General features: G+C 37.5%; 1 protein-coding gene across 10 annotated transcripts in view; it reads right to left on the reverse strand.

Moving 5' to 3' along the window:
- Positions 1–22,960, reverse strand: part of TRIQK (triple QxxK/R motif containing) — a 75,462-nt gene that overhangs the window by 17,416 nt on the left and 35,086 nt on the right. For 3 of the 10 annotated variants that reach the window (XM_037058722.1, XM_037058720.1, XM_037058721.1), the window contains 3 exons: positions 20,281–20,413; positions 17,357–17,567; positions 5,975–6,056 (listed from right to left, as the gene is read on the reverse strand). In XM_037058722.1, coding sequence (XP_036914617.1) covers positions 5,975–6,035 — 61 coding nt within the window. In that variant the 5' untranslated portion in view covers positions 6,036–6,056; positions 17,357–17,567; positions 20,281–20,413. Of the gene's footprint in view, positions 1–5,974; positions 6,057–7,545; positions 7,645–17,356; positions 17,568–20,280; positions 20,414–22,960 lie in introns of those variants that run through there. The other 7 variants (XM_037058723.1, XM_037058719.1, XM_037058717.1 and 4 more) reach the window with 7 other exon arrangements.

Consider the following 22,960-nt stretch of genomic DNA (forward strand, 5'->3'; position numbering starts at 1 on the left):
AAAACACAGAAAGGAAGAAGGAAAAAATAGCAGGAGGTAGAATAAGTCAATACAACCGATGGGAAAGTTGGTACTATTAGAAGAAATAGCAGAAGAATCTATAATTGGAGTTTAAAATAATTAATTAAGAGAGAAAAACCAAAGAAATAGAATTGAAAAAGTATTTTTAAATTATTCAACAGACATCTTACACATGATTAAAAGGTCACTGAAATTACACATCCATGGGTGCAAGTTAGAAATAGCAATAAATAAATGACAGAGAGAGACAAAGAGCCAATTCAAGTATCAACTAGAATTAGCTAAAACATGCTATAAGCATGAGCAGAATATAACAATACTGTCTTAGAAGTAGACACTAAGAAACTTTGATACTAATGAATACCTGCATGAAGGCAAAAGGCACAAGGAAATTCACCGGGAGATGGGAAATACAAAAGGCAGAGGTTAGTAAAAGCAGCAAACATAAACTTAGCTCTAAGTTATCACTGGTAATCAAAAACTTAAAAATAATCAGTGTAATCATTGAGTGTGTGCTTTTGAAAACAAGAGAGAAATTAATAAAAAAAACCTAAACCACAGAAAGAATCATCTGGTATAAAGAGTTAAAAACTTTATATTATTTATGACAGAGGTATTGATACATTTTAAATTTCATTAAGTCAAATGTACCACATAAAATTTTTAAAAATGGAGAGAGAAAAAATTGAATGCAAAACTTTAAAAATTTTTAAGAAAATAAGGTTATTATATAGATTAGCAAGGGAAAAAAGATGTAAAATATATAATAAAACTGTGAAAAGATAATCTGGACTGTTCATTCACAATAAATGATATGGGATTAAATCTGCTTGCTCAAAATCAAAGAATCTTAGACTATATCAAAAACACAAAACACTGTCAAGTTTACATAAATGGAAAGGGGTGGAAAATTAAATATCACGATATTAAACAAAAAAAGATATTTACCAATGTCAATGTGAGACAAGAATAACTCTAAGTAAAAACTTCATAGCATTTATAAATGAGTCCATTATTTAATAGAAAAGGAGGAATTATCACAAATGTATACCAGTTTAGAATTGCCAGGCAACAAAGCATAGCCTCACACTATAATACATAAACCACCACTGAAAAAATAGCTCCATAGTCTCCACAGTCTTAGCGAGGATGTTGCAATTCTCCTTTCTCCTTTCTCCCAGAATGACAGTTCAGACACTCACCTGGAGTACAGAACAGTATGAGAAACACAACTAACATAAGCAGTATTACATCTTAATGTGAGAGAATACCTACTCCTTCCCAAAACAGACAAATTAACAAAACTGATCACATAATAAGCAATAGAGGAAAACTTAATTCCAAAATCTGACATCATATTAAAAATATTCTCTGAAAATAAAAATTAATCAGATTAAAAACAATTTGAAATACATATATATGTGTATTTATTACTAATATATATAATTCAATAGATATTATACTGAATATATATTATATAACATTTAATTTATATAACAATTTAAGAAAGCTCTAAATAGTGTAATGATGCCAATGATATAATGAAGAAAAGAGATCCATTCAATGAGTATATTAGTAAAAAAAGTTTGAATAATAAATAGTAAAGCATCCAGCTCAAATATCTAAACAAAAAGTTAAAGAATTAAAATGAAGGAAATCATAAAGACAAGAGTAGAATCACAGGAATAAACCCCAATAGAACCTAGAGTAACAAAAGCTGTTTATAATGTCTATACAATTGGATAAGTCTCAGTCAATGTGGATGAAGAAAAAAGAGATATTGTAAAATTAAATAATATCAACTAAATATAGAAATTACAGCAAATATGCTCAAAATATTACTATTATTTTCAAAGAAGCAATATTTAGATTGACTCTCAGCAGCAAAAATAAGTCTAAATGCTGTAGCATGATATTCTCATATGTTGAAAGAGCACACAGTGAAATAAAAACAAAAACTGCCAAATGAGAATTCTATAAGCAGAGGAAACACGTCTCAAAAATAATGGTATAACAATATCAGAAAAGAAAGAAACTGAGAACTTGTCACAGCAGGCAGATACAGGAAGTTCTGAAAAAAATGTCCATCGGTCACAACAAAAAGGATGTCAAGGATCATAAAAGGTCTGGGATGGAAAAGAGAATTAGGATCAAAGGAAGTGGTAAGTATGTATACAACTGTACAGGATAAATAAACTATACTAAAGTTTTAGGTGTTTGATAAATACAGAAAGAATTAAGAAATGCAAGAATCGTATTTTGGCCTTTGTATTTCTACATTAGGAGCAGATACTGAGTCTCTCACCATAGCTACAGTGCTATTATGCCGTCAATTTCATGAACTTACTTAGCTCTTGTGACCTAATTATCTTTACATCTGCCAATATCTAATATATGGCCAGGGCAGTAGTATAGTAAAGGGCTTCTGTGGTCAACTTCTTGATATTGAGGGCTGGCTCTAACTCTTACCAATTGTAGAGCCTTAGGAAAATTCTTCAACCATCTGTGCCAAGTTTTCCTGATCCGTAATAGTTAAGGTAACAATAGTTCCTATTTCATAAGACTGTTGTGAGGATAAAAAGAAAAAGGTGTTCCCAGCACAAGATGTCTAATATTTGTTTGCTGCTTCTATTATATGAGAAAATCGGGTTTTAGAAGTAACTTGGTTGTACTTTTATATAATTTGCCTAGCATATATAAATATTTGGACCGATATACTTAATAACAACTATTTATAAAATAATGTTAAAACAGCTTATAAAATTCTCACTTTCATTTTTGAAATTACTTATCTCTAGAATAATACATGAAATATTAGCCAATGTCATACCATCTATTTTTTAAGAATTATTTCTGAAGAAATGATAAGGTGCAAACCAATTTATCTCCCCTTGTAGTCAGCAGTATTTCATTTTTCTTAGTTTATTGCCTTGAAAGTGAGGTTTTTCATCTCAGTTCAGTATATACTCAAGATCATGCTACAATTAAAACAGTAGCCATGTACTCTGAAGATTCTGTAACCACAAGGTATTTCCAGTGACAGTGTCAGCTCATTTGATTCTTACCAGAGTGAAGAATATTGTTTAAAAAATGCTTTTATGAAAGCCATTAATCACTGTCATTTAGTACATAATTGGAAGGAAAAACTTTTAGCAGATGATAAATATTAAACAATAATGTTAAAGTCATTATTTCAAGGATGGTACTAGTCTTGTCAAATATAATTACTGACGAACCATACTAAGTCTACATAAATGAGACTTAGTAAAAAGGGGACATTACACACATATGTGAAAGTTTATTAGCAATCTAAATTAGCTTACTAATAACTTAAACATCCACAAAACACTGTAATACTCACTTCATTTGCTATTTGTAGTTTTTTAAAATACCAGTGCTGAAATGTCTCCCCAAGTCGTCCTAGCTGCTTTTAGCCCTTCCTCACATTTTGGATTGCATCTTGGAAACACCTGCACAGGGCTCTACTTAAAAGAGATGCTATCAGTAACAGAAAAATCTATCATGATTAATGTGAGTTCAGGCTCATGGTACTTCCTAACTCTGGCAGAGAAAATCAGAAAATCTTTCCTTGGGAAAATCCTTGAATTAGGTATGTTAATTATTTTTATTAGTTAACTAACAGCTTTTCTATTTCATTTCTTTCTCTATCTTTACAAAAACCTTTTATTTATATGACATTCTAGACTGTACGTATAAGAATCTTACAACTGCAGGGCATTATCCTTTAAAAGACTAAACAAAAGTAAACCCTCACTACCCTAATTTTTACGTGTTTTGTTTGATTATCAGCACTGTATTTGCAAAGTACACACAGAGTAACTCATATTCTGTGACACCCATGCAACACTTAGTTTGCCAACTGCTGTGATATTTCTCACAAACCTCACAAGAACCCTGTGAGACAGGTGGGTCATGCGATAATTTATACAGGGTGGGTCAAATGTAGGCTTGCAGTCGTTCAAATAGAAAATGATATAATAATTAATAAGTAATATTGTAAGATAAACTCTGTGTTTTACATACTCACAACCGTAAATCTACTTTTGACCCACCCTATATTTCCAGAGTAAGTAAAACAGAAAAGAGAACTTTCTTTGGGAATATAATGCAGATAGGAGGAGCCATCTGAGAAGATACACATGTTCTCTAATGTCGTATGTTTAAGAGTTGGATTGTGGATTGATTCACAATATGGTAACTCTTCATCTATGTGGTTAGCACATCCCGTGTGATCAGAGACTTCAATCTGGTAAGTCAGTCCTTCTATTTACACATATAAGAAACATAAGAACTCACTATTTATCCATAAGCCATCCTTTAAGTGAAGAAAGGATAATATGAAATAAATCAAACATCATAAACTTCCCTGTAGAAATTATTCAGTTAGAAATATTGTTTTATAGCTCTTGCTGGTGTAGCTCAGTGGATTGAGCGCAGGCCTGCAAACCACACGATCGCGGTTCGATCCCTGTCAGGGCACATGACTGGGTTACAGGCCAGTTCCCAGCAGGGGACGCATGAGAGGCAACCATACATTGATATTTCTCTCCCTCTCTCCTTCCCTTCCCCTCTAAAGTTAAATAAATAAAGAAATATTGTTTTATAATTTGCATTTATGTGACCCCCCCAAGTTAGGTGAGTTGGATATTTACATAACACAGTTTAATTTCATTTTTTATTGTAATAGTTGTTTGTTTTGTTGTTATTTATTTGTCTATTAAAATTTCTTTTTTTAGAAATATCTCATTTTTGCCCTGGCTGGTGTAGCTCAGTGGACTGAGCACGGGCCTGTGAACCACACGATCGCAGTTCGATTCCCAGACAGGGCACATGCCTGGGTTGCAGGCCAGTTCCCAGCAGGGAACTCACGAGAGGCAACCATACATTGTTATTTCTGTCCTTCTCTCCTTCCCTTCCCCTCTAAAGATAAATAAATAAAATCTAAAAAAAATAAATAAAAATAAAAAAATAAAAAGTTAAAAAAAAAGAAATATCTCATTTTTGCCCATTTTACTATGGGTTTCTAGACTATTTTATTTAATTGTAGCAGGGCTTTATTTTTCTACATACAACTTTTAATTGGTTATATGTATTATAAACAGTTTTTTACTTTGTATCTCTTCTATTTTGCAGAAATCTTTTCTTTTATGGAGACCAACTTATGTATCATATTTATGAAATAGGTATATATTCTTTCAGTATCAATTACTTCTACTTATTTTCTGATTTCTATTGCCAACCTCTTTGTTTAGTCTTCAATTATTTAAAAGGTTTTTTATTAAGTTTTCCAATACCCCCCAAAATGAGAATGGGTAGAATAGAGCAAACATGTGAAAAATATCTTTGTGTGCTGATAAGTAGACTTTTCTCCAGTCCATCATTTTACTGAGGTAAAATTCTAGAAGGATCAATTCAAGGAATATGTATAAAGGCCCCATTGACAAAGACAAGGGGGGGATTGAATGTGGGAGGTGGGAGTGTGCAGGGCAGGGGATAGTAATGGGGGAAAATGGGGACAACTGTAATTGAACAACAATAAAAGATTAATTCAAAAAAGAATTTTGAAGTTATCAAATAATTACCATTAACAGACAACAGAATTAAGTTTTACATGGATAAAAAGATTTAATTAAAAACACTAGTTATATAATACCAGCAGGCCTTAAGAATAAAAATATTTTCTTGGTTTTACTTCATTAATAAAAATTATAAGAGCTTTGAAAAATGACAGGTACACAAAAGGTATTTTCCCATTGGTGGGCAGATCTGCACTTAAATTTTTGTTCCTAAAAAACTCTAAATGCTCTCTCATCATTCATATTCTGCATACTATGTGTATTAGGAAAAAGTTATTTTCTTAATACCAGATACAATTGCTTTCTTTTCTTTATCTTAACTTGCGGGGATGCATCAAAGGGAAGTCACTGCTTACCAATTTGCTTTCTGTACTGGTCAACAGGAAGTTTTATAGTGTAGGCAACTTTTCTTCCCATCTTTGATCTCCAAGATGCCTGCTGCAAAGAAAAAAAATATGGTGAAGTCCTAAAAAATCAAAAGCATTATCTACAAAATGCAGGAATAATTTATTCCATAAAATTCACTTCTAAAGCAATGGGTAAAAGTGCCTTTGACTTATTCCCATTATGTATCAGTAAGGAAGACAAAATCATTTCAAATAAATTATCATGGATACAATTGGGGATAATTAAATTTTCCAATCATTTGTTCTTGGCAACATTCATTTCCTCAAGCACTATCAATGCTCAATTAACACACTATGAGAGCATTATCTGTAAAAGTGAAAATAATGTAGTACTTATGCAGTTGGTTTGAGGCTGTAGGCATGTTCTTAGCAGTGTGCTTCTTTCCAGTTACCTACTTTGCTACCCAATAAGCCTGAAGTTTGAGTCTCAGATACTTTGACTTTTGTTTTACAAAACATGGTATAGGTAACAAAAGTGCAGGAATTTGAGTTCTAGTTCTGCCTCTTTTCTTTAAAACGGCTTAACCTACTACCATTTATTAATATTCTCATTCTTACTACATTATATGGACCATTTGATTTATTCCACTACATATCTTTCAAATCCTAGATTTCTTTTTTCAGTTTAAATATTGTGGCTGAGATAACCTACTAACTAAAATCTATATTCTCCTTCTCTTTCTGGTATAGAGTTAGACTGTATTTCCTAACTTCAGGCCAAATGGGTAGTTGAGTTGTCAATAGAGTGAATAGAAGTGATGTGTGTTATTTGCAGAACTGAGCATTAAAAATCTCCCCCCTTGAATCATATGTTCCCCTGCCCTAATTGGCTAGAATGTAAATGATCCCTAAATAAACTCTAAGAGTACATTTTATAGGAACACAGAACCTTGGTTAGCTAGGGCTGTAGGAGAGCATTCTGTTTACCAACACAATCCTCTACTGAAAAAGGAATGAACTTCTATTATGACTGAGTGCATGCCACATTGGTGGGGTCTTGGTATAGACCTAAGTGTTCCCAGAGTGGTGCCTGAATGTTGTTCCTCTGCTCTGATAAGGAAGCTACAAGATAAAGATGAAGTCAGGCAAGAACAGACCAGTGCTTAAGCAAAAATATAAGGGACTACGAAGCCAAATAATTTGGAAACTAACAAGCTTAGAAAAGCCAATTTCTAAAAGCCAAACAGTTGGTAATAAAAATGAAAAGGGTATTGAAGATCAAAGCACAAAGGACTACTAAGACTTCTTATTTAAAAAAATAGAGACAAAGCGGAGATTAAGGGTGCCCCTCTCCTGATCCTTCTCTTTTGACTCATCTGAAGGTAGCCACTATTTGGGTGCAAAGAGAAAAGCATAGAAAGTCCTAAAGTATAGAAAGGAAGCAGATAAGACAACTATATCTAGGACACACACTGCAGTGTGTTTACTGGTACACAGAACTAACTAGAAATGCTAAGAAGGTTACTAAAATCTGAGGAAAGCAGATATTCCATCTAAAAAGTCTGTGAATGAAAACTAACTGTTGGGCCTCTAAACTTAATGCAGCAAAGCGTGAGCCTTCATGCAATGCAAACACTGTAGACTTGTAACATCCACTTCATATATGAGACCAGAAGGGAGAACCATCTAGAAGGCAGAGCCATGGAGAACAATAGACACAAAAAAATTTATCTAAAAAATCATAATCAGGATCTAAGTGTAACCACTGAACCAGCTCAAAAAGGCCCTAATCTATTTAACAAGATACTGAGTTGCTTTTCAGAGAAAACAGACCAAAACCACAAGTCATGCAGCCGAAGCATGTGGAGAGAGAACTCTGACCTCCAGTTGTATCCAGGAACCAAAGTCTCACCCTATCTCCTCCCTATCCCCCAACACTGGAAGCCTTTCAGAAGCAAAGGGCCCATTGTCCAGGAAGATAGGTGCCAAAGCCCTTTTATGATAAATGGCCAAGCTTCAAGCTCCTTCAATTAAAACGTGCCCCACCAGCACTTCAGCATATCTGTTCCCCATTACCCCTTACAACCCACTTGCATCCTGGATTGGGGAGCTCAGGCTTTTGGGCCATAGCTTTCCCCTTTATTCTTGCTAAGTGCTCTGCAAAAAAAGCAACTCTAATTTCTTCACTGCAATTCTCCTCAGTGTTTAGTGTTTGGCTCCACGAGTACTAGGTGGACAAACTCTTTCTGTTGGATAACAAAAGCAAATAACTTCTACTATCAGTACAATGGGCCTTCTAGCGGTCTCCTGTGTAGCAGATTTCATCACCATGGCAGATCAATGACTCCTGTGTTCTCCATTTTTCCCTTTCAAAATGGGAGCTGTTATTGGAGATATTATTTATCTTCTGCTTCATCATTATTCATTAGGGGTTTGGTGAGGCTCAGGAAGAATAAGTAAACTTCATAATCGATAAGCCTCAAGCAACCACATTCCAGTCCTGAGAGCAGACACTGTGGTTTGGCTGCATGTTCTCAACTTTGTGTTGGATGCAGTAGACAGGAAACTTTTGGATCTCCCTTGCGGGGAGGCAGGAAACAGGATGTGCATGGCTATTTCATGACCAGAAAGACAGACTACGGGAAAAACTGTTGGCTACTAACTGAAGTACATTCTCTCTCTTTTCTGAGCACCCTGGACTATATTTTCCAGCCTCCTTTAATGCTACCTTGTGGGCACCTGACTGAGTTTCAGCCACTGAAATAAGAGTAAATTAATGTCTGCTAGACTGTAAAAACTTTCCCTAAGTATTCATCCATCTGGACGAAATGGAGGTGAACTCCAAAGTGACACTGGAAAAGAATGTAATGAAGAGGACAGACATGACATCCTGATTGCTGAATAATTGCACAGAAAGAAGCTATTCAACCAACTTGTTTTCCACTTTCACATTGCCCTGAGAACAAGCAATAAACCTGTAGCATTTGAGCCTCTATACCTTTTGTATGCATCAATTACAGTGAATAATATCACTCTAAGTAAAACAAATGTTTAGATGACTTCATATACAATGATGTAATTATCAAGGTATAATTTTGCTAATGAACATTATTAAGGTTCTCAAATACCAAATGAATTTGAATATGCTCAGACAAAACTGTACTGTTTACTTATATATCGTCATACAGAGCAATGTTAGTAGTGCTCCCACCTAATAGTAAAAGCATCCCCAAATTAATAAATCTTACGTAAAAGAAAATTATAAATTCAGCTAAAAATCTTTCTATTCATAGCTGTCAAGTTTATATCATAGGTATATTTAATATAGAAAGACAAAAAGTCAAATATATAAAGTCTTCACTCCTCATAAAGAACATACCATATTTTTCTGACTATAAGACACAGTTTTTTATCACATTTTTTGATTCAAAAACTTTTCCCTATTTTCCTCCTCTAAAATCTAGGGGTCTGCACCATAAGACAAACCTGTTTTAGGGGAGGAAAATAGGAAAAAAATTGAAGCAAAAAATGTGGTAAAAAAGTACATCTTATAGTCAGAAAAACGCATTAAGTTTTTTTTTAAATTAATTTATGGTTGTTCAATTACAGTTGTCTGCATTTTGCACCCACAACTCTCCCCGCTCCAGACAAACTTACCTCCCTCGCTTTCTTCCACCCTCCCCCTTGGTTTTGTCCATGTGTCCTTTATAGTAGTTCCTGAAAACCCTTCTCTCCAATGTTCCCACTCTCCTCCCCTCTGGCAATTGTTAGATTGCTCTTCATTTCAATGACTCTGGTTATATTTTGTTTGCTTTCTCCTTTTGTTAATTGTGTTCCAGTTAAAGGTGAGATCATGTGGTATTTATCCCTCACTGCCTGGCTTATTTCACTTAACATAATGCTCTCCAGTTCCATCCATTCTGCTACAAAGGGTAGAAGCTCCTTCTCTTTCTCTGCTGCATACAATTCCATTGTGTAAAAATACCATACTTTCTTAATCCACTCATTTGCTGATGGGCACTTGTAGCTTCCAGCACTTGGCTATTATAAATTGTGTTGCTATAAACATTGGGGTGCATAGGTTCTTTTGGATTGGTGTTTCAGGGCTTTTAGGGTATAATCTCAGCAGTGGAATTGCTGAGTGAAAAGGCAGTTCCATTTTCAGTTTTCTGAGGAAGTTCCATTCTGTTTTCCACAGTGGGTACACCAGTCTGCATTCCCACCAACAGTGCACTAGGGTTCCCTTTTCTCCACATCCTCTCCAACACTTGTTGATTTGTTTATGATGGCCATTCTGACTGGTGTGAAGTGGTATCTCATTGTGGTTTTAATTTGCAGCTCTCTGATGCCTAGTGATACTGAACATCTTTTCCTGTGTTTCTGGGCTCTCTGTACATCCTCCTTGGAGACATGTCTGTTCAAGTCTTTTGCCCATTTTTTAATTGGGTTGTTTGTCTTCCTGGAGTGGAGTCGTGTGAGTTCTTTATATATTTTGGAGATCAAACCCTTGTCCAAGGTAACACTGGCAAATATCTTTTCGCATATAGTTGGTTCTGTTGTCATTTTAATGCTTTTTTTTAGCCATGCAGCTTTTTCATTTGATGAGGTCTCACTTGTTTATTCTTCCCTTTAGGTCCCTTGCTTTAGGGGAAATATCTGTGAAGATGTTGCTACCTGGAATGTCTGAGACTTTCCTGCCGATGTTTTTCTCTAGGACTTTTATGGTGTTACAACTTATATTTAAGTCTTTTATCCACCTTGGATTTATTTTTGTGTACAGTGTAAGTTGGTGATCATGTTTCATTTCTTTGATGTAGCTGTCCAGATCTCCCAACACCATTTGTTGAAGAGGGTATTTTTGCTCCATTTTATGCTTCTCCCCCTTTGTCAAATATTGACTGTAGAGACTTGGGTTTCTTTCTGGGCTCTGTGTTCTGTTCCATTGGTCTATATGCCTGTTTTTATGCCAGTACCAGGCTGTTTTGATTGCAGTGGCTTTGCAATACAATTTGATATCAGGTATTGTGATCCCTCCTGCTTTGTTCTTTCTCAAAATTGCTGCAGCTATTCAGAGTCATTTATGTTTCCATATACATTTCTGAAAAGTTTGTTCTATATCTGTGAAATATGTCATTGGTACTTTAATAGGGATTCCATTGAATCTATAATTCACTTTCGGTAGTATGGCAATTTTTTAAAAAATATTTTATTTATTTATTTTTAGAGAGAGGGGACGGGAAGGAGATAGAGAGGGAGAGAAACATCAATGTATGGTTGCCTCTCATATGTCCCCCACTGGGGACCTGGCCTGCAACCCAGGCATGTGCCCTGACTGGGAATTGAACCAGGAACCCTTTGCTTCACAGGCCCGAGCTCAATCCACTGAGCTACACCAGCCAGGGCTGGTAGTATGGCAATTTTGATGATGTTAATTCTTCCAATCCATGAGTGTGGTACATGCTTCCATTTGTTTGTGTCTTCCTTAATTTCTTCAGTGTTGTATAATTTTCTGAGTACAGATCTTTTATAACCTTGGTTAGGCTTATTCCTAGGCACTTTATTTTTCTTGCTATATCAAATGGGATTTTTCCCCCTAATTGCTCTTTCTGATATTTCATTGTTGGTGTACAAAAATGCCTTTGATTTCTGAGTATTGACTTTGTATCCTGGTGTTTTGCCAAATTCATTTATTAGGTAGTTTTTTGGCAGAGTCTATAGGATTTTCTATGTATACTATCGTATATATCATCTGCAAATAATGACAGTTTTACTTCCTCCTTTTCAATTTGGATGCCTTTTAGTTCTTTTTATTTTCTGATTACTGTGGCTAGGACTTCCAGTACTATGTTGAATAGGAGTGATGAAACAGGGCATACTTGTTTTGTTCCTGATCTTTGTGGGAAAGCTGTAAGTTTTTACCCATTGAGTATGACATTGGCTGCAGATGTCTCCAATATGGCCTTTATTACGTCAAGGAATGCTTCCTCTATTCCCATTTTGCTAAGTGTTTTCATCATAAATGGGTTCTGTACCTTATCAAATGCTTTTTCCACATCTACTGATATGATCATGTGATTTTTGTCTTTCATTATGTTTGTGTGGTGTGTTATGTTTATTCATTTGCAAACATTGTACCATCCTTCCATCTCTGGGATGAATCTCACTTGATCATGGTGTATCATCTTTTTAACATATTGTTGGATGTGGTTTGTCAATATTTTGTTGAGGATTTTAGCATCTCTGTTCATCAGCAATATTGGCCTGAAATTTTCTTTCTTTGTTATGTCTTTATCTGGTTTTGGGTTTAGGATGATGCTGGCTTCATAAAAAAAAGTTTGGGAGTCTTCCATCTTCTTGAATTTTTTTGGAATAATCCGTGGAGGATGAGAGTTAGTGCTCCCTTAAATGCTTTGTAAATTCACCTATGAAACCATCTGGTCCAGGGCTTTTGTGTGTCAGAAACTTTTTGATTACTGTGTCAATTTCATCAGCTGTTACCGGTCTGTTCAGGCCTTCTGTTTCCTCTTCATTCAGTTTTGGAAGATTATATTTTTCTAGGAATTTTCTCATTTCACCTAGATTTTCAAATTTCTTGGCATATAGTTCTTCATAGTAATCTTACAATCCTTTATATTCCTGTAGTGTCAGTTGTAATCTATCCTCTTTCATTTCTGATTGTCAGAAATGAAATTTATTTGGGTCCTCTCTCTCTTTTTCTTGATGAGACTTTTTAAAGGCATGTTGATTTTATTTATCTTTTCAAAAAAACAGCTCCTGGATTTATTGATCCTTAAAATTGTGCTTTTAGTCTCTATGTCATTTAATTGTGCTCTGATCTTGGTTATTTCCTTCCTTCTAATTGCTCTGGGCTGTCTTTGATGTTGTTCGAGTTCTTGTATGTGTGGGGCTAGGATGTTTATTTGAAATGTTTCTATCTTGTTTAGGTAAGCCTGTGTCGCTATAAACTTCCTTTCAGGACTGTCTTTGCTGTGCCCCTAAGTTTTGAGCTGCTGTGAGTTCACTTTCATTTGTTTCCAGACACTTTTTGATTTCTTCCCTAATCTCATTCTTGACCCATTCATTGTTTAATAGCATTCTATTCAATATCCATGATTGAGTGTTTAAGGTGCTTTTCCTTGAGCTTGGTTTCTAGTTTCAGTCCCTTGTGGTTGGAGAAAATGCTTGATATAATTTCAATTTTCTTGAATTTGTTGAGGGTTGTTTTGTATCCTATTATGTGGTCTATCTTTGAAAATGTTCCATGTATATTTGAAAAGAATGTGTATTTTGCTTCTTTGGAATGAAATGCTCCATATATACCAGTTAAGTCTATTTCATCTAGGGCATTGTTCAATGCCACAATATCTTTGTTGATATTTTGTTTGGAAGATCTGTCCATTTTTGACAGTGGGGTGTTAAAATCCCCTACTATAATTGTGTTGCTATCAATATCTTTCTTGAAGTCCTCCAAGATTTTATGTATTTGGGTGCTCCTATGTTGGGTGCATATATATTTGCAATGTTTATGTCTTCTTGATGGATTCTTTTCTTATTATGAAGTGACCTTCTGGATCTCTATTTATTAAGTCTATTTTGTCTGATATGAGTATTACCACCCCAGCTCTTTTTTTTCCTGTCCATTTGCTTGGAATATTTGTTTCCAGCCCTTCACTTTCAGTCGGTGTAAGTCTTTTATTCTGAGGTGAGTCTCTTGTAGGCAGCATATGTGTGGGCCATGTTTTCTTATCCATTCAGCTGTTCTGTCTTTTGATTGGGCCATTTAATCCATTTACTTTAAGATTACTACTGGTATGTACTTATTCGCTGTCATTTTTTGTACCCGTGTTCCTCTCTCTTTCAGTTTTCTTCCTCTTCTTAAAGCTGACCCTTTAGCATCTCTTACAGAGCTGGTTCCAAGGAGGTATATTGTTTGATGCTTCTTTTGTCTGGGAAGGTCCTTATTTGACCTTACATTTTAATTGAGAGCCTTGTTGGATAAAGTAGACTTGGTTGCAGGCCTCTAGTTCTCATTACTTGGAATATTTCTTGCCATTCCCTTCTAACTTGGAGGGTTTCCTTTGAGAAGTCAGCTGCTAGTCTTATCAGGGCTCCCTTGTATGTTACTTCCTAATTTTCCCTTGCTTCCTTTAAGATTGTCTCTTTGTCTTGGAATATTGCCATTTTAATTATGATGTGTCCTGAAGTTGTCCTCTTTGGGTTCCTCTTTATTGGGACTCTCTGTGTTTCCTGGACTTGTGTGACTTTTTCTCTCATCAAATTAGGGAAGTTTTCCATCATTACTTTTTCTAACAGGTTTTCAATCCCTTGCTCTTCTTCTTCTCCTTCTGGTATCCCTATTATACAAATATTATTATGTCTCATATTTTCCTGAATTTCCCTTAATCCCTCTTCATTCTTTCTGAGCCTCTTTTCTTTTTCTTGCTCATTTTAGGCATTTTTTCTACCTTGTCCTTTAGCTCACTGATCCAATCATCTGCTTCATCAAACCTGCCTCATCAGTTCATCAGTTCAGAAATTGGATTCTTCATTTCCTCTTGGCCCTTGATGATAGTTTCTATTTCCTTTTTCATGTTGATATAGTTTGCAGTGAGTTCATTGTATTTTTTGGTAATTCTCTGTGAGCTCATTGAGCTTCCTTATAACCATTGCTTTGAACTCAATATCCAATAGTTGGCTTGCCTCTATTTCATTTAGCATTTTTTTCTGAGATTTCCTCCTTTCCTTTCATTTGGGGATTGTTTCTTTGTCTTCCCATTGTTTGTGAGACTCTTCTTGTTAGCCTCTGCTTTTTAAGTTGATCAGTTCTGACTCCTTGGGTTTCTGGTATAAACTTCTATGGTAGAAGACCTGTGAGATTCAATGGTGCAGTCTCCTCTATCTCCTGAGCTCACTGGTCTTGGGCTGTCGTTTATGTTGGCTCTCTGTATTTCTCTGGGTTTTGATTGGTGTTGGGTCTTTTTTGGTGGGTCCTTCCCTCCAGCTGGTTAACTAGGGGTCACTCTGTCCACCACATCTTGTGTTCTGTTGTGCAGGTGTGGGCAGGTTGTATTGAAGCTGGTTCCTCCATGTGTACAAGGTTTTGAGGATTCTCTCTTGCTCTTGTTCAGCTGTTTGTTCTGAGTAATTTCTCCACCATTTAGTTGTATTTGCAGATCAGTCCTTGGTTGAGTTAGTGTGGCTTCAACTCCCTCTCCCTCCTCACTTTCTTCTGTTGGTATCTGTTGGTGGTTCCTCTGTTGCTAGGTTTCCTCTTCCAGCAGGGATCTTGGTGTTCACAGCTTCCAACTACTCTTTTTTTGTGATCAGTTGGAAGGTGAAGGCAAAATGGTTTAAGACAGCAAGAGTGTATTCTATAGCATTTAAAGTACCAACCCATATAGAAGAGATAGGAGATCCTTTAGATAGGTATAGTGTTAACCATATTTCACCCAACTAGCCACTTTTTAGAAAGTGTGGAAAGAAGGTAAGACTCTTGTTGGTAGGGGAAGGATTGTGAGTTGGATCTAGAAAGCAGTGAGCTTGTGGGAGGTCAAATTATGAGGTAAAGTGAGAGTAAAGGATAGAAAACAGGTGTAGTGTGTGAGAGAATAGAGTTAACCACAACAGTAATAAAAGTTCAGGAAAGAGTGAAGTTTGCTAAGATCTGGGAGGGTGCTGTGCAGTGTTTACAGCTGTAGGGAAGAGCAATTATTTACAATAGTAGTGGAGCAACAATCGTATGACATAATCTATGTGATCTGGATAGTAAGTATAGGACCTAAAGTAGTGTGCTAATAGAACACAAGTGAAGTGAAAGATGAAAAATTAAAAATATACTATTAAGGAGAGAACAAGGGAAACCAGTCAAACAATGCAATTTAACAAGCCAAGTGAAGACTAAACAGAACAAAGAGAAATACAAAAATACTAACAAAATAAGAGATGTAATAATAATGAAAAAACCCCACAAATATACAGTAACTTGCAGGTTCTCTGTAGTAGCAAAGTGAAATTTGTCTCACTGCCTCAGCTGTCGGGATGACCCCTCTTTGAGTCCAACTCTTTTATGATCTTTTCATAGCTCCAGTTTTTATTGTCTCACTTGTGGCAATTTAAAAAAAAAGAAGGAAGAAGAGATAAGAAGGGAGAGAAAGGAAAAAGGAACAAAAAGAAAGGGAAGAAAAGAAGAAAGAGTTAAAATAAAAAATTACTTTAAAAAGAAAGAAAGGAAAAAAGAGCCTCCTGCTGGCTATAAATCGGCCAAGCTGATTCCGGTGGTCTTCCTGGCTGCAGCAGGCTGAGGGGGGATTAGTTTTGCTTTTCTCCCTTCCTGAACCGCACTCACCCCGGCTCCAGCCCAGTTCCTCAGTTCGCTGCCCAGTCCCCAGTGCCCTTTTGTGCCCAGACTACTCCTTCTTCAGTCCACCAGTTGCACTGTCCTTGAGGTACACCAATTAGGGCCAGTTCACACACCACCTTCTTCTGCTTCACTGTCCTAGATGCTAAGGACTCTCAGAGTCTCTTCAGGCTAGTTCAGCCCCCTCCCCGAGTTAAGTCTTTCTGGGGATTGCTGACCCCCTGAGCCCTGCAGTTCTCCTCTGTGGGGGCATTTCTGCACTCCTCTTAGAGAGCCAGTCGGCCCTGCAGGGGTACCACCATGGCTGCTCCTGCAGATGCAGGTGCACCCCTCCTCTGCTGGTTCCCCCAGGGTGCAGGGGTTTCGGGCGTGGTGCCTCTGGGTGGTGGTGGGACCAGGCGTGCTCCCTCCAAGTGCTGCCAGTGTAAGCACTTGGCCTCTGCTACAGGGACAGGATGGGCAGCTGCCAGTCCAGCAGGTTCAGGTATACACCCTCCCTGGGGCTTCCGGTGTGAGGGCAGGGCCTTCCACACCACCGTGGGAGTGAGGAGTGGCTGGCAGGGTTAGAGGCACAGGAGGCTGGTGTGGCTGCTGCAGAATAATTCCCCAAACAGCCGCTGAGTGCTTCTCTTTTTAATTTTTCATTTTGAAAAATTCCTCCTGCTCAAGCCTGCCACTCCAAGCAAGCACCTGGCCTCACACACAGCCCCACTCTCCAACCAGAGAGGGTACTGACTCGGTCAGGGTCCATCATGGCCCAAGTTTCCCCAGCCAGCGTCCACAGTCTCAGTGGGTGCGCACACAGCCCCTGTGTTGGCCACTTCGTCCTTATTGGCCCCAGCAACTTCAAGCAACCAGGTCTCTCCTGGTGCTGCTCACACCTTGTTTGGCAGGGGAGGGAGAGAGAGCTATTGACCTGGCTCTCTCCCAAGAATCCTTCAGAAGACCCAGTGGGCACCAGACCTGGGGCTGCAGCCACCTCTGGTCCCCGAGCTGGGCCCAGGGACCTTATTGTCCTGAAGCACTCTCCTTACCGTCTGGTTTTTCAATGTCCTCTACAATTTTTGGTCTCCAATCTTCATAAATGCTGGGGTACTGTTGGCTGTTTGCTCTGTTCCTCAGAAGATCGGCCAGGTGTTTCACCCATGTACAGGGGGAAGTGGACTCCGCTTCCACCTATCTCGCCGCCATCTTCCTTGTCCCAAAATCAGAATATAAGTTCTTACATCTAAGATAACACACATCCTTAGAATTCCAGAAATAAAACCAGAATATGACCTAATCCTTTATTTTCAAGTTTTATAATTCAGAACATTAAAAAAAAATTGTTAATACAAGTACCCTAAAAATGTCAAAGTATACATTTAATTGTATAGAAACAATTTGCATAGTGTTTTGTATTTATTAATTGTAAAGAGGAGTCAAGTTATTTTAATCTTGATTTCTTATTGTGTGGGGCTAAACAAATATATCACTTAAGTTTAGGAGAGAAGTTAGTTTGAATAAGTACACAAAACATTATTCTCTGTTAAATTTAGCTTTGTCTCTTGCCTTTATGGAATTCTTTAAATTTTTAAAGAGCAAATTACTCACACTGTCTACCAAAACAGTTACTCACTATTATTCCTCCAGTTCCTTCCTCATCATTTCAACCAATAACCCAAAAGGTTGAAGGCCCCCTTCAGAGGCCAGCATTTTAGTAACTCATTATCTGTAATAAACAGAAAAATAATAGACCCACAGGCAATGTTTCTTCACCAATGTAAACTGAAATTTATTTACTTAAAAATAAATTTTAGGCCCTGGCTTGTGTAGCTCAGTGAGTTGAGTGTGGGCTGTGAACCAAAGTGTTGCAGGTTCAATTCCCAGTCAGGACACATGCCTGGGTTGTGGGCCAGGTCCCCAGTGGGGGCAACGTGAGAGACAACCACACATTGATACTTCTCTCTCCCTTGCCCTCTCTCTAAAAATAAATAAATAAAATCTTTAAAACAAAAATAAAAATAAACTTTAAATTAACAATTGAGACAGAAAATCTGGAGAACCCAGATTTTTATAAGGACTCTGTAAGCAGACACATATTAACAACCTATGCATATAAAAACTTGAAAAGAATCTCAACCTAGAAAATTAAAGAGAAACAAGTTTAAAAATGTTGTTCCTATGCTTTTAAATATATTTTAATGATTATGCTATTATAGTTATCCCAATTTTCCCCCTTTACCTCTCTCCACCTAGTATCCCCATTTCCTCCTGCAATCCCCACCTTAGTTCATGCCCATAGTTCATGCATAGAAGTTTTTTGGCTTCTCCATTTCTTATAGTATTCGTAACACCTCCCTGTTTATTTTGTCCCTACCAATTATGCTTCTTAATCCCTGCAACTTTACGTCATTCTCCCCCTCCTCCTCCCAGCTGATAACCCTCCAAATGATCTCCAAATCTATGAGTCTCTGGTCCTGTTCTGCTTGTTTGCTTTTTGTTTTTTAAAATACTCAGTTGTTGCTAGCTGTGAGTTTGTTGGAATATAGGTTCATAGTTTTGATCTTCTTTTTCTTAAATAAGTCCCGTTATTATTTCATATAATAATAGCTTGGTGATGATGAACTCCTTTAGCTTTACCTTGTCAGGGAAGCACTCTATCTGCCCCTCCATTCTAAATGATAGCTTTGCTGGATAGAGTAATCTAGGTTGTATGTCCTTAGTTTTCATCACTTTGAACACTTCTTGCCTGTTAAGTTTCTTTTGAGAAATCAGCTTAAAGTTTTATGGGAACTCCTTTGTAGGTGACTCTCTCCTTTTCTCTTGCTGCCTTTAAGGTTCTCTTTTTATCTTTAACTTTTGACATTTTAATTATGATATATCTTGATGTGGTCCGCTCTGGGTCTAATTTCTTTGTTTACTGGACTTGTATATCTATTTCCTTTGCCAAATTAGGGAAGTTTTCTTTCATTATTTTTTCAAATAAGTTTTCAATTTCTTGCTGTCCCTCTTCTCTTTGCGGCACCCCTATGATTCAGATGTTGGCACGTTTGGAGATGTCTTAGGGTCTTCTTCTACTATCCCTGCTTTTTTGAATTCTTGTTTCTTCTTTCTATTCTGATTGAATGTTTCTTCCTTATGTTCCAAATCGTTGATTTGTATTGTAGTTTTCTTCCCTTTACTGTCAGTTGACAGTAGATTTTTCTTTATTCCACTTGGTGTAACCTTCATTTCTTCCTTTATGTTGTTGTCATGCTCAATGAGTTCTTTGAGCATCCTGATCACCAGTATTTTGAACTCTGCATCTGATAGGCTGGTTATCTCCATTTTGTTTAGTTCTTTTCTGGGGCTTTGTTCTGTCCTTCCATTCGGGCCATATTTCTCTGTCTCTTCAATTTGGCAGCCTCCTTGTGTTTGTTTCTGTGTATGGATAGAGCTGTTTTGACAGCTTCTTAGTCGTGTGGCCTATTGTAGAAAAGGTACCTGCTATGTAGGGAGGAGCCTTAGGTAATTACCAGTGCATGGCAACCTGCTTCACCACTTTGTGGCTCTATGTTAGGGGGAAGGCTTGGAGAGGGGGCAGTGCCACTGCCTGGCTCCTAGAGATCTGTCCAGCACTCGCCCTGTTTCCAGTCACTTCACTTCCTCCCTGTATGTGACTAGTGCCTTTCCAGCTATTTCCCTGGTGCTGAATCCAAGAGTGGGTTGGTCTGCATAAAATCTGAGTCCATAAAGCCCTTTCAGAGAAGGGTGCTGAAAATCTAGCAGCTTTTTCTGCTGGCCCAACCCCACTGGCTTTTACAGCCAGAAATTATGGGGATCTTCCTGGCACTAGAACCCTGGGCCGTGTGGTCTGGCCTGGGGCTGGGATCACTCTCTCCCAAGGTATCCCTCCCAATTTGTGTTCACCACATGTGAACGTAGGACCACCCATTTCACCACCACCACCTCTCTACACCCCACTGCATCTCCTCACCTCGCTGCCATTTCTCCATGTATCCGTCTGGATGATTGTGGCTTCCTTAAATCCTTGGTTGTTGGACTTCCATACAGCTCAATTTTCTGATGGTTCTGGGTGGTATTTGTTTTCAGGTATAGCTGTAACTTTCCTGTAGTTGTGCAAGGAAGCAAAATGTGTTTACCTATGCCTCCATTTTGACTGGATGTTCCTATGTTTGTTGAGTGATTAGTAACCCCTAATCAAAATGTTAAAAATGTAAACTTTATATTGTGTTTATTGTTTTTTATTCTTTAAGCAAGATAACATCCTATCAAATGCTGAAACAAGCATGCTTAGAAAATGTATACATGCGCAAATACTCACACTTTATTAGCTACAATAAATATAAGAGTTAGAAAATATTTTACTTCCCTAATAAAAACACTCAGCCTATTTTAAATGATCTAAAGTGATATCTATTCATGTGCATAGTGATGAATACTGTCAACTGTCAATGCCTCAAATATCGGGAACTTCTAAAATATTCTGACTTTTCTCTGTTGTTCAAAGTCTTGTAGCAATCAGCATTCATTTCTACTGCCTTGATGGTTAGATAGCAAACTTTAAAGAAATCCAGGGAGAAATTAGCACATATAGCCACAATTTCTACTGAGACAGCTATTTGCATACAGGTTCATTCACAATTTAAAATGTGTTCTTACATATGTGAAAAGGGAATAACAGATTTATATTAGCATGTACAATACCAAAACTGTTTTCACAATTTAATTCCTTAGGATATCTCACACCTTCTTTTATAAAGAACACTACATTCTCTGAAGAATTAACTTGCTCTGAGACCTAAAAAAACTAAATTATGAGTTAGTAAGATAATATTTATTATTTATAAATCTTGCTGTAGGAATAATTTCATATTAAATTATCTGAGTTCACAATATTCTTGAAATTTGATAGCACATATTTAAGAAAGAAAATACTAATTTATTTAATATGTAAATTTCATATTTAAATAATTCATAATTACTTTTTTATTTAATTAAAAATTTACACTCTTTAGAAGTTTTAAGATTAAAGGGTGTTTTCGTTTTTAATATAATTTCTTAAAACTTGTTTTGCACAGCAATTTTCCACATGCATTTGTAAGCTTAATATGTGACCTTTGAGAACAAAAATAGGAGATTCCCAAATGGAGGCAAGGTAGATGGAAGCTACACTCACCTCCTCAAAATACCAAACTGGAATTATAAGTAGATTATAGAATAATCATCCTGAATAACCAACTGAAGAGTAGCCGAAGAGAAGTCTTATAACCAAGAATTTTCAAAAGAAGCCACATAGAGACTGGTAGGATCGGCAGAGACACGAAAAGTGCTGGACCAGCACCCACGGGTAACAGCTAAGGTTCTGGAGAGATATCTTAGCTGCATAGGGATTTCCCCTGAAGTGTGGGATCTGAACGCCACACCTGGCTGCCCAGCCCAAAACACAAGAGCCAGGAACAGGCACCCACATAACATCTGGCTGTGAAAAGTAATAGGGTTGTTATCCACCAGGGACAGATGGGAGTTTGATAGAGACATAGACACCCTCTTAAAGGGCCAATGTACAAAATCTCATTCACAACACTCACTCAGGGCTCTGGCAAAGTGAGGATAGAGTGGACTAGATTTGTGTGAGGAAAGTCTGGGTTTTGCGGCTCTGGGGAACTGAAGAGATCGCTCCCAGGATACCTTTGTGAAGCCATTCTCCCACATTGGAGATGCCATCTTTCTTGGGTGGAGCACTCCACTCCACGCAGCATCAGTCTTGGGGAAAGCAAAACCCCACGTCCTCTATACTCTCTCGCCTATCACTATGGAGTGTAAGCTGTGCTGAGGACTACAGACAGAGCTTTTTCAGTAAACAAGCCCAGCAGGCAGAGGTTAGCTAGGCAGATATCAGGTTACCCTGGAATGTTTGCTGACCTTCCCAGTGGTCCAGTGCTGGTAAAACTTGGCCTTGGTGCATACCTGGTCCTTACTGTGAGATCCAGGCCCTGCAGCAGTAGCCTCAAACTGTACAAAAGCCAGTTACAGGCAGTGTCTTACACTGGCTTGTACCAGAGTCCCTCTCAAAGTGCAGAACCAACACACCTAGTGACCAGCTTCAGACAATATTGAAGCAGGATCTAATAAGCTTCCCATGCAGCATATCCAAAGAGAAATTTTGGCAGGGACCAAACCTGCTGAGGTAACTTCTGCTTCATGTTGTTACCACCTGAACAACAATTCACACACTGGGGTTGAGGTTGTGCCTCACAGCCAGCCAGTCATAGGGACGATCCCATGTTACAAACAGGCCAATGGCAATCAAGAGTCAATCATAACAGGAGTGTCCACATAACCCACACAGGAGACATTCCTGGAGCACCCACCTAGCTCAAGTGATCAAGGAGACAAGCACCAGACCCCACAGGACACCTACTACATAAGGCCACCCTGCCAAGACTGGGAATCATAGCAGAACTATCTAATACACAGAAACAAACACAAAGAGGCAGCCAAAATGGGGAGACAAAAAAAAAGTCCTAAAAGAAAGAACATGAGAAATCTCCAGAAAAAGAGCTAAATGAAATAGAGGTAAGCAATTTATCACATATAGAGTTTAAAGTAATGATTATTAGGATGTTAACTACATGATACAGGATCTAAACACC

Source organism: Sturnira hondurensis, unplaced genomic scaffold (assembly GCF_014824575.4).
Source record: "Sturnira hondurensis isolate 20B ecotype Veracruz unplaced genomic scaffold, ASM1482457v3 Scaffold0010128, whole genome shotgun sequence".
Lineage (NCBI taxonomy): Eukaryota > Metazoa > Chordata > Mammalia > Chiroptera > Phyllostomidae > Sturnira > Sturnira hondurensis.